Below are 17,111 nucleotides of genomic sequence, written 5' to 3'. Positions count from 1 at the left end.
GCACACTAATAAAAATGATGTAAAACAAGTATTAAAAAAGTAAATTTATTACTGACACCATGAAAAAAGTATGATAAATATTGGTACATCTGCAGGGGAAATGAGATGTACATTAATTTCAGGTTCAGAAGCCTAAAATAATGGGTGCTTATATTTCTGACTGAAATAAATTGTTTGTTTTTAGTGGATGTAGGCTCTACAAATATTATTTTAGTGTTTCCCCTGGAACAGGTAGATCAACCACTATTTTTTGGACCTAACTAGCATCCCTGCTGAATATTTCCAATCAGTTTTCTATTATTATGTAAAATATTTTATTAATTAATGATTGTGCATACGTCTAAGCAGCTGGAAAAAAGACAGTTGAATTCAACAAGCAATGACTAATAATGTTTTTGAATTCGCTGAAAATATGGGAGATCCTGAATGAGCATTCAATATGATTTCTATTACACATGCTGTACATTTTTGAGAAGTTTCCACTACATCAGTCATCATTGCATGGATTGGAAAAAAGGACATTTTCAGGGAAGAGGTATAAATAATTGACTCCCTGTTTTTGTAGTTTCATTGCCTTTGGGAAAAAATAATATTTTTAAATACCTCAAAATGTTGCAGTCATGGTAATATTTTTTCTTCTTCCATTTTGTAATAAATAGTCGTAGTTTAAGCTATTATTGCAGAGTAGTAAAGAATGCTTTTAGTACTTCTACTAAATCAGGTGAGTGAAGTAGTTGCCTATCCAGAAAGGTGGTTTCCATAGGATCAGGACTTATTAAAGGTAAACTTAAGGTTAAGGTAGGTTACCCGCTGATCAATATTGCACTAAAACTACAATTACTTATTATTTCTCTCCACTAACTTTCTACCTCTCTTCATCCCTTCTTACATGCCTAATCTTTTCTGCATTATCCCTCGATTTCTCAATATGCTCCTGTCCCTCACCATCTTGAACATTCCATTGTCAATCCATATGCCCTGCATCCTCCTTTTCTGCCTTCTTAGAATTTCTTGTACCAGCATTTTCTCCTCTCCTACCTGACCTATAACATTTTTGTTTGCTTTCTATTCTATCCATTTAATTTATTTTTTTATTATCCCCCCCCCCACCCATATCTTAATAGCCTCCAATTCACAAGGGTAATCCCCAAAGCAAGGTCTCCAAAGCCCCGGGGTCACAAGTAAACTCTGCGCTGGTCACTTGGTCACACTGTTGTATTCATTGCTTTTTCACTCCCAAACAAGCCATTGTTCTGCCCCTGGGACACTTAGTCTTGGGTCAGCAGCCATTGTAGTGGAGCTCCTACTTCCCCTATCACTAAGTGAGATATTCATGGTTATTTGATTTTTGAACACAAAAATAGTAAACCAATAATATTGCTCATTTGTCACAAATTGACGGAAGTGTATGGAGATTTGTGCATGGATGTAAAAAACATTGCAATTGATATAGGGATTTAACAGCTGGTCACACTGAAATTTCATGATAGAGAAAGGAGGAGACTGTCAACTTCTGCTGAGATGGTCATGAAGATTGAAAAAATCATGCGTCTAGATCAGAGGACCACTCTAGATTTTGTTAACTCAGGTTTCTCAAAGTGTCATATATAGTATTTTGACTGGGAATATCGGAAGGTGTATGCAAGATAGTTCCTGCAAATGCTCACAGCAGACAACCAATTGAGATTAAACAGCAATCACATAAGTGGTGACATTCTTCTTTGCCCAAACTGATAGTTCAAACAGACATTCTGCCAGCAAAATCATGGAAATTGTGTTATAGGATTGAAACAGGGTACCGTTTGTTGACTTTTTAGTTCATATCACAATAAATGCTGTCAGATATGGTAAGGCACTTACACAACTCAGATAAGCGATTATCTTTCCTCTATATTTCTGTTTGTTTCTATCAGTAAAATGTAGTGTTTAAATTTATGGGATAACCATTATTGGCTCCTCTCTATCTGTTTTCTTTCTCTGAATTTCCCTGTGCTTGTTTTAATCTATTATGGGAATACTGCTAAGTCTGTGTGTCATAGAGTAGAATGCAACATGTGGTTACTGTAGATCATTTGATCAGTGTGCCGTGGTTTCTCTCTAAGTATGGAATTATTGGATTACCTGTTGGCATAAGGATATATTAAAGTATCTTAACTTGTAAACAAAAAACCTTTTTATCGTGTGAATTTAGCACTCCTAAAAGAACTGTGCAATTACCTCTTAATATCCATACACAAAACACATTATCTGCATACATGTATGACCATTGAAGTACTACCTTGATCAAAAAGTTCCCGGAATAACCACCGTGTGGCGCTCCCATCGTTCCGATTTGAGTTCTGTTTTTTTTGTTAAATTGGTACATCTGTTGTTGATATTCCCTTTAAATCTTAGTGTCATAACTTGACATTTGCAAAAGTTACGTAGCCAAGAGTACATCTATCTCTGTGTGTGTTGGCGATTTTTTACAATTTCAGAAATGGATTTAAATTTGCAACAACGAACTTGTATTAAATTTTGCGTAAAAAACGGATTTAGTGGCGCACGGACGTTGGAAATGTTGGAAAAGTGTTTCGGCAACGATTCTCTAAAAAAAAACGGTCGTTTACCAGTGGCACGAGCGGTTCAGAAGTGGTCGTGAGTCAATCGAAGATGATGAACGCAGTGGCAGACCATTGACATCGAAAGTCGGTGAAAAAATTGATAAAGTAAAAGAAATGTTGGTCAATAACCGCAAATTAACCATCAGAGAAATAGCGGAGGACTTGAACATTGCCTATGGATCCGCCCAAGACATTGTAGTTAATGATTTGGGTTTCCGTCGTGTAGCAGCAAAGTTGGTTCCAAAAGACCTCAATTTCATGCAAAAAAGAGACCGTGTTGACGTCGCAAAAGACATGATTTGCGAGGCTGAATCCGATCCCACATTCATCAAAAGGATCATTACTGGAGACGAGACGTGGGTTTATGAGTACGACACGCAATCCAGACATCAGGCAAGTGAATGGCGTTCACCAAATGAGCCGAGACCAAAAAAACCACGTCGTTTTCAGTCAAAAAAGAAGGCAATGCTGACGGGTTTTCATGGATTACAACGGTGTAGTGCATCATGAATTTTTTGCCAGAAGGCCAGACAGTAAACAAAGAGTATTATTTGGGCGTTATGAGACGTTTGCGTGAAGCAATTCGCCGAAAGAGACCAGAAATGTGGGCAGAAAACTCGTGGATTTTGCACCATGATAACGCACCGTCGCACAGTGCTATCATTATTCGTAATTTTTTGACGAAAAATGCAACAAATACCATCCAACAGCCACCGAATTCACCTGATTTGGCTCCCTGTGACTTCTTTCTGTTCAATCGAGTTAAAAAAACCATTACGGGGAACGCGTTTTAGCAGCCGAGAGGAAGTAATGGAAAAATCGCAGGAAGCACTGATGGACATACCGAAAACCGACCGTAACTTTTGCAAATGTCAAGTTATGACACTAAGATTTAAAGGGAATATCAACAACAGATGTACCAATTTAACAAGAAAAACAGAACTCAAATCGGAACGATGGGAGCGCCACACGGTGGTTATTCCGGGAACTTTTTGATCAAGGTAGTATGTGTTCAATGAGAAAGTATTTTGAGAACAATTAGTATTCCACTTAAATATTTACCAAGAGAAGGAAAATCAGGGACCTCTCATGGTTAGGCTGTAGAGTTTAAGGAAGTGTTTATTGTTGAACAAGAAACTTTTGTTATGAACACATTTACATTACAGGCACAACTCAGTAATGGCTAGTGGAGGCATTCCTGCCTTCACAAGAGTCAAATTAATTGTATTAGGAATGTTTGCACTGTTATGTTGTAGTAATGGTCTGATCTAAAGCATAATTTACTTCACTCTGCATGAAACTTTTGCTTCATAATTTTTCTTTGTAAAAATCCCGATTCCATGCTCAGGATTTGATATTGAGTCCAGACCTGTTTAATTTGTGTAGTGATTGTTAGGCAACGAAGTCTTTTGAATTTCTAATTTCCATCCCAAGTCTTGTCAATGTATGTATGCCACAAACATAGTGCCCTACATTTCCTTGGATAATCACTGTAATTTCAAATTCCTCATACTAAATATGATCCATAATAGCCATCCCCCCTGTTTGTCTCACCTTCTTGAAGAACAAAAATGGCATTTTTTCCTCAATTTTTCCAAAGTCAGTCGTGCTATAGATTTGGGTTTTGCCATGGCTTTCATGAAGTACGATGACTTATAGCAAACAAGAACTGGATTCCCAGCTAAAAAGAACATTTTTCTAATCCAGAATTCCTAATTTACGTATATATTTAACCTTTTAAAAATATTCAGTCCCTCTCCAGACTTCATAGCAATAAGTAGCCACCCTGAGGAAGTGAGAATCTAAATGTACCTTGAATGAACTATCAGTGTTCCTGATTGACCTCATTTATTTATATATAGCGATGAAGTAAATACAACCACTGCCAGGACAATTACGAATATGTATCATCATTTTTAGTCTTGTTAATAATGTACATTTATGGTAATGCAAAATAGGCATTTTTGTTAAAAGAGGCTCTTATCATCCCGTTCCCTAAACTACGTGAATAAACACAAAATTCTTAATTGAGACTGAAACCCTAGACCCAGTAGTTTTTGCAATTTACATTTTTGTATGCAGTACTTTACTTGTATATTCTAATATTTGTAAAGTGAAAGAGCCACCTATTGTATTATCTGCCAGTTGCTTCGCTTTAAGTTGTGCCGGTAGAATTTTGCATCTGTTCGCCCATCCAGAAAAAATCATGGAATCAGACTTAAACCTTAGAATGTCCTCTTTATATTCCACTCATACTTCGGTCACTTTATAAGGTGGACATGGCTTATTATGTGGTGGCTCTCCTTGTATGGTTGTGCGTAAGATGGGGCCACAGCATGATTTTGAGTCCTCACTCTAGGATTTAATTCATCTTCTGTTTAATACATCACTGTCAAGATTTTCTCCTTGAAAATGCATGCCGCTTTTATCGGGCAATATTTGCACCTCTATGCCATCATGCACACCGAGTACCCTGGGCAAGAACCTCGCATGGTGTTATCAACAGTAATTATGAAAATGTTGCTATGCTCATAAAACCAAATTTAGTTCCAAGAAACTGCAGAAGATGCCGCTGCATTAACTTTTGATGGAACCGCTAATATGCATTACAATGCAACAATTTCTTAAAGCCCCCAAAATTTGGGAGTGTAAGAGGACACCTAGATAGATTAACTGGCCAAAGCACTCGGCTGTACATTTAGGGATCCAGATCCGAATCCCGGTCCAGGCGAATATTTACACTCCGAAATTGTTTCATTGTAATGCAAATTTAGTTTTTCATGCTATGATTAACATAGCCTTTTTTACGTTTATTTAGCTAATAAATTATCTTGTATACATACAATTTGTGAAATGCCATCGTCGAACAGTTAAATCTATCCAATTATATTAATCTTCAAAGGATGATTTGGCTGGATATTCAATGGAAATACAAAAAATTGTTCTCTTAATTTAGGAGGAATCTTCCTTTTTACTTCTGCCATTCTTCTCTCTCTTGCCGAGTGAATGTCTTTCTTGGGTGTATGCACTATAAACTACAAGGGTAATCCCAGAAGTACCCGACCCAACAAAGAAAATACAAAAATTTTGAAAAAATGTATTTATTTTTCAACACAATCTTCTTTCAGCCCTGTACACTTTTCCTAGCGATGTTAAATAAGTTTGATACCCTTTTTATGATAAAATTGTCTTGCTCCTTGAAATAGCCAACTGCCGGCATCATATCTTCGCAATTGGAAAATCTTTGACCGCCGAGCCATTTTTTCAAGTTTGCAAACAGTAAATAATGCAAGGGGACCAAATCTGGCAAATAGGGTGCATTAGGTAGCAATTCAAACTTAAAATCATGAATTTTGGCCATAGCTATAATGGATTTGTGAGCCGGTGCATTGTCTTGATGAAACAACACTTTCCTCTGAGCCAAATGCGATCGCTTTTGCTTGATTTCTCACTCAAATGTTGCAATAAGTTCGCATATTACCTGCCGGTGATGGTTTTTCCTTTTTCTAAATAGTCAATGAAATAATCCCGCGTGCATTCCAAAAAATCGATGCCATGACCTTACCTGCAGATGAAACGGTCTTCGCCTTTTTTGAAGCCAGTTCTCCCTCTTTTGAATCCATTGTTTTGATTGTTCTTTTGTCTCGGGTGTGAAGTAATGGACCCATTTTTGATAGGTGATTACGAAACGGCGAAAAAATGCTGCTTTGTTGCTGTGAAACTTTGCTAAACACTCAATTGAAACATCTTCATGAAACTGGGTTTGCTCGAGTGTGAACAAACGGGCCACCCATCTTGCACACAGCTTTCTCATGTCCAAATTCTAAGTTAATATGCGATGTACCGTACTTTTTGGAATGCCTACTATGTTTGCTAGCTCGCGAGCTTTCAGTCGACAATCATCCAGTATCACTTTGTGGATTTTCTTCGCCGTTTCTGGAGTCATCACCTCATTTGGTCGACCAATGCGATACTCATCTTGACAGCTCGTACGACCTAGTTTAAACTCTGCTACCCAATATTTTATTGGTGTAAACGAAGGAGAAGACTCACCCAGAGTAAATGCATTTCAGCTTTTATATTGGTTGGGCTGAGGCCTTTCAAGCAAAAATATTGTATCATATAACGATTACCAATTTTTCGATTTTCACAAATTCACTGAAAACATTTACTATTGATGGATGCCAAACAAATACTAAACATCCTAGCATCTTCAAACTTGAAACATGTGCTTTATAGATCGTATACTTTCTAATACAGTGATATTTTTCAAACAACTACCGTCATCTCTAGGTCAGGCCGGGTACTTCTAGGCCATCCCATGTATATGAATATATATGTTGTTTAAAAAAATTCCAGATCAGGCCATGTACTACACTCGGCATTACCTGGGTGTCAATATTGTCTTAGGATTATAGAATGGAGGATTGAGTCTGGTTACTCATGATGAAGGCAAAGTAAACATCACTGCACTTTATAACTTGGTCATTTGAGAAGTTAATTCTGGAATTTCTCTTCCAAGTAATCGACGTTGTGGTAGGTTGGATGTAGTTCACCCATCCTCCCTTACGTGATGGGATGTCACCAGCAGCTGTCAGTAGATTCCATTTAATGTGTTGCAATTACATGTTGGTAAGACTATCCTTGACCATTATGGGGCGTATTTAAAAAAAATTTAATATCAAGCAGTCCATTGAAACTCATTGGCAGTTAGGAATCTTTTCCACATTGGGCTGAGACAATAATTGCCGTCTCTATTAAATGACAAAAGTCAGTTGGCTATCTCCATAGCTTCCTGATCAAGGATAATGTAAATTCCAAGAAACTGCACGAGACGCTTAGACAGTTACTTTTAACGTTGTCACCCGCTAAGTGTTAGGTGATAGAAGAGGCTCCATAGTCACAATCTTGGCCCAAAATAAAGAAGTATATCTATCTATCTTAGTGTGCATTACAATGCAGCAATTTCAGAGTGTAAAAATCATTCACCTTTACTGGGATTCGAACCGGGATCTCTCAATGTCCAGGTTCGCCAAATTTTCCCAAAATTGACTGCATTGTTCCAGGCAACTTTTCTCAATGGCAATAAATGTAAATGGCGATAAAATAATTCTTAATTTTACGTTTCATGCTATTTTTTTGTACCTCGTTGTATAAGTATATGACTTCAGCTAGTTATCATAAATAATAATTGTTTTCAGTTTTTTCTTCGTAAATTCTGCATTTTTCTTTAAGAATAGCCTGGTAATTATTGCACAAAAATAAGCAATTACGCATTGTACTTGAAAGTGTTTAACACTTGGCTTGGAATTTAATGCACTCATACATTCCTAATAATAAACTGTCTATGAAACGTATACTTGGGAATCAATGTTTGATGCTCTAAGGAGCAAGGTTTTTGAAACTTAGATAAAGTAAATGTTGGAACTCTGGCATTTTCAGTGTGTTTCATTTTTGGGTAGCAGGTAAGTTGCATGACAAGTTGCAACAGTTTTTGCATGTGTGTAATTCTTCCTTTAAATTATGTTTTGAAAACAGCTCTTTGTTTGCATGAAAATGGGTTTGCTTCACTCTTTGTTGTATGCAATACTATCCTGTAGTTGAGTTGGTTTAATAATTCTGAATATAGCTCCAAGAGTTTAGGGCAGTGTTTCCCCAACATTTTTGAGCCACCTTAGATCCATAAACCTATGCTCAACACCCTCTAATTGATAGCTTTGAAATAATAAAGTTTATAACAATGACTAATATATGTTTATTTAGAATCCAATGTATGGATAGTTTTCATATCAAATTTATGCAAAAGACTTTAAATTCACAATAAAAGGAACTTGGGTGAGAATATACCTTTTACATAAAAATAAATTATCAAAACAAATAATTTTAATAAAGCTTTTTTTAGGAGTTTACATGCCATTTTTTTACTTAACTTAAGCAATTATGTAACATGAACATTTTGAATTTATGAAAATAGAATAACCAATCATGTTTTGTTAAAATTAGTTAAACAATTAAGTGACTATTGGTTATAGTTTTTCATGGTCTAGAAGTCATGTAAGGATTCTATTGCCTACTTCAATAACATATTTCCATCAAACAAAATTTTAATTGGATGGATGGGCTTGATGACCTGTTCCAAGTTTTCCAGCGTCCGGTTTTATAACTCTTTGCAGGAGTCTTAAATCACCGCATTCACAAACCTTAAGTCAAATATGAAGTCGGAAAAGCAAGAAGGAGTTTTTTAACCACCATCCATTATACGGGATAATGATCAGAAGCCTCCTTTTGTAACCAAAACGCTTAATAATTTATCTTAAACTTTGGTTTCAATTCAACGTCATTTTGTAGTCCAATTAGTTCTTCCTCTAATACTCCAACTCTGTCAATATCTGCACACAGATTTATCGCCAAGAAGTCATTTCCTACCATTTTATTTCTGCAGTCTAGGTTTAAATATTAAATTTTGTAAAAATAAAATTTAATATATATTAGCGAAATTGAATACACGCATGAGGTAATAATAAGATGTGGAGTCAATCTTAAAGTGGTTGCCTTTTAAAATAAAATTGCTAATAACCATCTGAAAAATATCAAAACAAAAGTATTGATGTGTTTGCGGCATAATTTCAAACATATATAAGTAAGCCTGACTATACACGTTATTTTGCTCTTGAACGGTAGTAGTTTCACTTCAGGTTAACTAGAAATATTATTTATATTTCATAAATACTGTACATTTCATATACAAATGCAATTCATTCATCATGCAAGCGCGAATTTAAAAATGGTGCATAGGGAGTTAGTGCTGGAGTTCTGCACATGCACCTTTGCCATCTTTCATTGAGAAATCAAACACTCGGCAGCAAAGTAAGCTCCTCAAAAATTCAATTTATAATACTGGTCTAGTCAGTTGAGGATGAAATAATATTTCTTTGGCTCCTATTCTGTAGTTATGATCTTATTAGTCCATGCAATTCCCTAAATTGCATGCATAAGAAAGGCAGCTTAAGGGACTGTTGTGGTGAAATTTGCTTTGTTTCAATTTTTGGAAACTTGGTGTGCGTTGGTTCAACTAAAGTTTATTCAATAGCAAGGCTACCTTTTCATTTGATGATATATTATTAAGAGGAATTTCGTGAAGAAGTATGTTTACTACTCAATTTACTCGTGCAAGCAAAATATTGCCAAAGTTTTCTGTTTATTCAAAGAATTATTGTGAATATTACCCATTGTTTGTAAAAAGCAATGCTTCAAGGAAATTCGCAATGCTAGCAAAACTAATGATGAATTGGTAATGAATCAGCCCTTGCCAATCGAAGAAACATACCAGTATGACCTTCACATTGGACGGGGATATGAGAGCTTTCTTTGGTCCTGATGACCTTTCGACTGAGAAGACTGGGCCTTGGTCTCATTATCATAACTGTAAATTCAGGTTTCCTCACTGATTACGATTGTTTTGAGAAATTCTGGGTCGGCAGTGGCTCAATCCAGGAGTTCCTGACAAATGTCCACACATTTTTGTCCGTTCATCTGTCAGCACCCGCAGGACGAATTTTGATGTGACGCGCATCATGCCCAAAATGTCTGTCAAAATTGCCTTACAGGATCTAAAACTAATGTTCACTTCCCGTGGCTATTTCCCTAACAGTTAAACAGCAATTTGCCCGCACCAAATTGTTCACCAATTTGACATGGTTGGGGTCTGTTGAAGTGGAAGGCTGCCCCGTTCGCAAATCTTCATCTGTTGAGGTTCTGCCCGATTTAAAATGACTGTACCACTCAAAGCACTGGCTTCGACTCATAGCTTCATTGACAAAGGCTTGCTGAATCATTCCAAATGTCTACGTAGCACTTTTTTCAAGTTTGAAACAAAATTTCACACACACACTCACACTGTTCCTCTAGCTCCTTCATTGCTGCCATAGCACACAGTGATGAGCAGGTTAAGACAAGTACCGCTGTTGCTGTGTAACGACTTGACGTAAACAAACGCAACACCTCTCATTTTAGTCATCAGATGTCTCGCTAGATGATGCACTGTGACCCATTTTGATCGGTTGAACAGTTTGCACAGAATAAAATCAGTCCAGTCTTTTTTTGATTACACTTTGTTAATGTCAATTGTGTACCATGGGGCTAAAATAAGGAAGGATTAAAATAACGGATGGTGTGATGAGAAAAAGTTATATGGGTGACCCTTTCAGTGAAAAATAATCCTAGTCTCCCATGATTATCATTCTAGGGTTTGATTGTTATTATTACTATCATATATATCTTTGACGTTGGTCGTTTTAAGAAGAAAATTAACATGGTTTTTGAGTGCATGATGGAGTTTTTTTAGTGGGTTATTAAACATAGTAAACAATTAACCAAATTTCATGAGTGAGCGGGTATGAATAAGTCAGACGATGAATTTAGTACCTGCTATTGGTCAGTTTATGTGCTCACCTACCTCAAAGCCATTATTTCAAGAAATCATCTTTTTTCATGTCAGGTTAACTATATCATTTGAAGACTTTAAAATAAATGCCAAACTTTAAAATAAATGTGTATTGCTTGAATCAGCACATTGCCACTGTTTCGTTGAATCTTGAGTTGCGTGACTTATAATCTGTGGCAGATTTTCTCAAATTTTAACTTTATCTCTCCAATTATTTCATATGATATGATTGATTGCTTTAAAATTTTTTTGCATAGATGGAAATTTCCACGAACTAAATTGTAAAGTTACACCATTTACAATTATTACATGTGGTATATTAATTAGCCTTTGTGGTCATAATGAGGTACATATTTACTATGTTGAATTTCTATATCCAGGAGATGTCTAGACACATTTAATGCTTTTCCAACAGGAAAGTCCTTCGTTGTTAAACATTACTACCTAATGCATCGGAGTGGGCATGCAGGTGCCAGTGCCCCTGGAGGTGAACGTCCTTACCGCTGTGAAACGTGTGGCAAGACATTTGCCGTCCGGCAGTACCTTGCGACACATCGTTTACGACACACGCGCAACAAGTCATCGGTTGCCGCACAAGCGGTCGCGGGCCAGAGCACCGGGCTAAGTTCGCCCATCGTACCAGCACCGACAGTAGTAGTGACAGCAAATCCCACGGCACCTGCCCCAACGGCCACGGCAGCAGCCTATCTCTCCCCTCCTCCCCCTCCACAGCAACCCCCCCAGCAACAGCAGCAACAACAGCAGCAGCAACAACAACAACAGCAACAACAACAGCAGCAGCAACAACAGCAACAGCAGCAGCAACAACAACAACAACAAGGGGTCGTGGTGGCAGCAGGAGCGGGTGCACCCGGGGGTGGTGGCGGGGGAGTAACAACGGCCAATGAGCTGCTGGAGACTTATCGAAGACTCCATACGGCGTGAAGGGCGCTTTGCCCGGAGGCCGGGCCTGTGGGCTACGGAGGCACAGGGCGAGGAGGTGCTGTGGGAGGAGGGGGGGGCGGGAGTGGATCAACTGGGAGTGGGTGGAGTGGTGGTGGAGGGGGTTGTGGCGTAGGGATGGACGAAAGTGCAGACTACGAGAATCGTACCTGCACCACCACTGGTTGGTGGTGACATCCCAACAGACCAAAGTTATAAAGAAAATTAAGTGGAGCCCTTAGAAATAATCACCACCGTGTGTGTTTAGGGAGGAAAAAATGGTGGTTTAAGTGTAGTTTAACAATTCTCCCCCTGGCCGTGCCCATCAAAACATAAAATACTTTTTGTGTGAACGTCTGGGGAATCAAAGTATATGGATGGGTGGTGGAAGATTTGGGTTTAGTCTAGTGGAAGACGTGACTGGGAATAAGAAATTCTAGTAGTGAGGTGTCTCTTTTTGTTCATCTATATATAAATATTAATACATAGCTATATAAATTCTTACACACTCATATTTAAAAGTGAGGACAATAAATGATTCTCTTTTAGCAAGGGATTTTTGTGTAAAATTTGCATTTTATGTGTAAACCTATGTTTAAAGCTTGCTGAAATGCAAAGTAATCAGCGTTAGCTTGTGTAAGTTTGATAGATTAAAGAATTTAAATATATTTATGGGATTCTCAAGAAACAATGTCTGTGCTTATGATAAATCTTCAATTTAATTTTCTATAGGCTCATTCCTGTTAAATTTTCTGTGTATATAATTTGAATATTTTTGGAATTCATTCATATCAGAAATTGGCTTGTCTGAAAAAGATAGTTAAATCATCTTTACCATTTTAGTAATGTGATTCTGTGCAATTATGGCCACGTGTAACTGTGAGATTCAGTGAAGCTGATTTGCTATACCATTGGAAACTTCTGTGCCAACTTAATTAGGTATATTTATTACTTAATCTTCATTTTTATTATGCAGTGCTGAGTGCATAATATGGGTTCATGAATGCATGTTTTCTCTTTGCATCAAGGGAATTAGGTGAATTCTTGTAATTTGGTGTTTATTAGCATTGAAGAAAAGTGGGGTGTTTGTGAGTTATTCATTTTCATTATGAAGCACAATTCAAATGTGTGCACCATTTTTTGTGTTCATGGTGCAGTGGTAGAGGACACCATATTATCTAATATTTATACTGAAAATTCCTTGATGCTTATCATTAACAGTTCAAAAAAATCATATATGATACTGGGATAAAATTCTCTGTTGCTATTGATATTTTAAATCTCCTTTATAGTTGCCTATCTTTAGTCATTCTGCATTGATTGGTTTCATCATTTCTTTCTCTGAGTACATCTATGGGTAACATAAAAAAAATTAAAAATCTTTGTTATTGGTTGTTTTCTCATTATTTGAGTTGAAGGTATTTTTCAGTTACTGTTCTATGTGGTTCATTTTTGAGGTGCTATTAGTTCCCTTTATCTGTCTCTAAAAACTAAGTTTATTTTGACAAAAGTTATTTTTACCGAATTATTAACTGCTGAATTTGGAAATATTTTTAAAATAGATACCTTGAACACGTTAAGTATTTTGAGTATAAGTGGTGTATTTGGTTTCAAGGTGCTTAGATTTGTACCTAATTATCTTTGCCAATCTTAATGGCATATTGGAGATTAAATGGATTAAATGAATGGGACTTATGTAAAACATTAATGGAAAGGTATTTCCTTTTTGTGGTGTTAACTGTTTTTATGTGCCCAGTGTCTTAAATACGAACTTATGTTTCAGGTTTATAACAACAGTGTATTTAGAGGTATTGGTAGCAAGATATATTTTTTGATTTGCTTCCACCTTTTCATATTAGCATAAGACATTTTAAAGTAATGTATCCAAATGGCGATGATTAGCCTTGCCCTTAGCCTATTTTTATTTGAGTAAATTTCAGACTAATTAGTTAATTATTTGATCATGTGACAAAAAAGTGTTTTTCACTTTTTCTGTTGTCCAGTATCATCGTATTGGTGGGGAATTTATAACACATAGATGAACACTTGCCTAAATTGAGTAACTGATAGGTGAGTGGATTGTCATTTTGAAAAGTCAACATATTGGTGGATTTTTCCAGTGTGGGGGAAAAAAATTGGTTCATTTTAAATTCCATAAGGTGTATGTATGGGGGGTTGAATGTGCTAGATGAAGTGTTTTCTGTTGTGGTTTTTCCAGAAGAGAAGCATTTTTTTTTTTTTAAAGCGGCACACATCATTATCTATCTCCGGGTGATTATATGTACGGTTGAGTACATTTTTGACCAATATAATTGTAAAATAGTATTACTCCACAATAAAGGGTCATTGGATCTTTCATTTTTAATATTTGGGATCGGTAAAAAAAAATAAACAGGAAACAATTTGTGCAATAAATTCCCTTCCTTTAGCCCCTCTAATCACTGGGATAGTAGTGGATTACCTGTCATCCATTTTGCTTACCTAATCACCCCAAATTTGTGAAAAAGTATGGAATAAACCAATAATGTTTTGATTTTTGTGGATTAGAAAAATGTGGATATTGTGACACTTAAGTGTTAAGAAAGATTGTGCATAGTTCTGCGTGTGGATGTTGCATTAGTGTGGAATGGGCGTGGTCTCCGGAGCAAGAATCAGAATGTGTGAAACAAAGTGTAACTGTTTAGATAATGGCATAAACATTATGAAATTATTCTTTCTCCACATTAATTTGTATCTTTGAAAAAAAAATTGTAAGGATGTCCATAAGAGCTTGCCTTCTCTATTTCACTTTGTAATATCAAGTTCTGGACATAATTTTGTATTTAAAATGTGTACTGTTTTTTTGACTGATCTATTGAAAGCACCTGAAAATGTCAAATCAGTGCAAAAAAGTGAAAATACAATGAAAACAAATCATATTTGTACCATATAGAGAACATTTTTAGACATTTTGATTTCTAGATGCATTTCTGCCAGTGATAATATTTAGAATATCTTAGTCTCTTGTTGTCCTCTTTATACATATAAAACACATATTGATTAGATGGATAATTAATGCACTGATTAATAGCCAACAGTAGGTGGTTAGGATGGTACCTTGTACTTCCTTCATATTTTTTTTCTATTTCATATGACCTATGAACCAAAATGTTACACTGATGATTCTAATAAAACTAAATATAATAATTTTCCACCTTTATTTTTTTAATGAACAATGTATTCATTAGCTTTGTGAACTTAATTTTTATTAGATTGATCTCTTCTTAATTTGCTTTCATTGTATTTTGTTTCCTATGTAAACATACTCTCCTTACCCCTTTTCAGTACGTATTTGTGTATCAACACGATTGTGTGTTGAAAAGGAATAAGGAAAGTATGTTTTTTTAATGGGAATATCAAGTGAGAATGATAATAATAATTTATTTATTTGTCCTGTTATTTATTCATAAATATATGAGACAAGTATTCAATAATTCATCCCCACGTTAACGTACATGTATCCTCTATTCCACTAAATCAGTCTTTCTTAAAAATATTATGGATTGAATCCAATGATGCTTCAGTTTTGTGGTAGGAATATAAACGTGCATCTGCAGAACCCCATAGTTTTATTTGTTCATAACAATCAATGGGGTTTTATGCATGTTTGCTTATTCAATTTCATGTTAAATATTAGGTTACTAGTGATAGAAGAAAATAATTTAGGCAATGTAAAAAATGTCTAATCCAGATTTCACTAGCCAAATGACCATCCATCCAACAGCCGTTCAAACCTAGATTTTAAATAAATTGCTACCATTCGGTACATAATTACTTGTGTATTGTGACAAAGGTATGAGCAAAGTGCAGCAATGCACTTTTGACAATACAGTAGACAGGGCTATATGATAATTATCATATGAACCAGACTTCATCTTTTACAAAGTAAGAGCATGAAGGTGTCCTTATACCATGAAGTACAGCAATTTAATCCAATGCCACAGGTAAAATCATAAGGAAAACCTTTTTATATTGGAATAGTTCAAATATGCATTGGTAGTTTCAGGTCAGGTTTTTAAATTTTCCTGCTGGAAATAACAATAAAATATGATTCATTAGTTTTTAAATTTCAAAAAAATTAACAGAGTATTTCAATTTCATCTGAGCATAAGAGTTTAATTTTGTTTGCATCAAAATTCCACATTTTAAACAAATTACATTTCACTGTTTTCTGGTGGCTATTGGTGCGGTATGTGTTGATGACTCACAAAACTAAAATTTTTAATAATATTAAAGTGATGATTGTGATATTGATGCAGATAAAGATTATTGCTGTAGAAATCCCAATTAAGCCATAATGAATCCGCACCGTTGTGGGATATGCCATTAAATTGTTGGGATAAAAATATTTATGAAGTTTCTTTTATTTGAGGACTGGAAAATACACAACATTAATGCTATGTGAATTAAGAAAGTTATGAACCTCAGTACTGCCTTCCTTAGTATTCTGGTGTATTATACTAAATTGATCGAGTCATGCCAGATGATTGACCTGCTACCCGTAACTCTACAATATGTAGCATTGCTCAACTGTTTTGTTTTTTGACCACTAAATCTGTGTTGGTACATAAATAACAGTGCTAAGCCATAAGGGTTTGTCACCATTTTATGTTATCTTACTTAGTTTTCATTATTTTAATGGCAAAGAGTTAAATGTTAAGAGCAGATGTCTCATGCTTACGTTTTACATATTTTTTGACTCAAACAATATTTCTTACTTTGTTCATATTTAACATCATAATCCATACATTTTCCCATTGTGTGTGAGCTATGAATTAACAGAATATTTAGAAATAACTAATAATGCAGGAAAAATGCTTAGTACAAACCCATACACCATTGTATATGTATGCATACACAAAGATATATGTACCTATATTTCATAACAATTATTATCATTTTCTGCACCATGGACCTTGATGTGGTGGAAAGGATTCTGATAACCCCCCTAAGAGCAATGATAATTGCTGCAGGAATGGTCATCTATTCTTGATTGGTCAAAGGTTATGAGCCAGATGAAAATTAGTCTACATAGTATCTGTATCTCAATTAGTTGGCTGTGAAGGCATCTGACCCCAGTTGAG

General features: G+C 35.8%; 1 protein-coding gene across 4 annotated transcripts in view; it reads left to right on the top strand.

The window, feature by feature from the left end:
* Positions 1 to 12,051, top strand: part of LOC139695009 (uncharacterized) — a 62,406-nt gene extending 50,355 nt beyond the window's left edge. For all 4 annotated transcript variants that reach the window (XM_071593589.1, XM_071593587.1, XM_071593588.1 and 1 more), the window contains one exon: positions 11,462 to 12,051. In XM_071593589.1, the coding sequence (XP_071449690.1) occupies positions 11,462 to 11,991 (530 nt within the window). In that variant the 3' untranslated portion in view covers positions 11,992 to 12,051. The remainder of the gene's footprint in view (positions 1 to 11,461) is intronic.
* Positions 12,052 to 17,111: the final 5,060 nt, after the last annotated feature.

Source organism: Hetaerina americana, unplaced genomic scaffold (genome assembly GCF_022747635.1).
Source record: "Hetaerina americana unplaced genomic scaffold, ioHetAmer1.1.p SCAF_6, whole genome shotgun sequence".
Lineage (NCBI taxonomy): Eukaryota > Metazoa > Arthropoda > Insecta > Odonata > Calopterygidae > Hetaerina > Hetaerina americana.
This window is presented reverse-complemented; position numbering and strand designations above follow the sequence as displayed.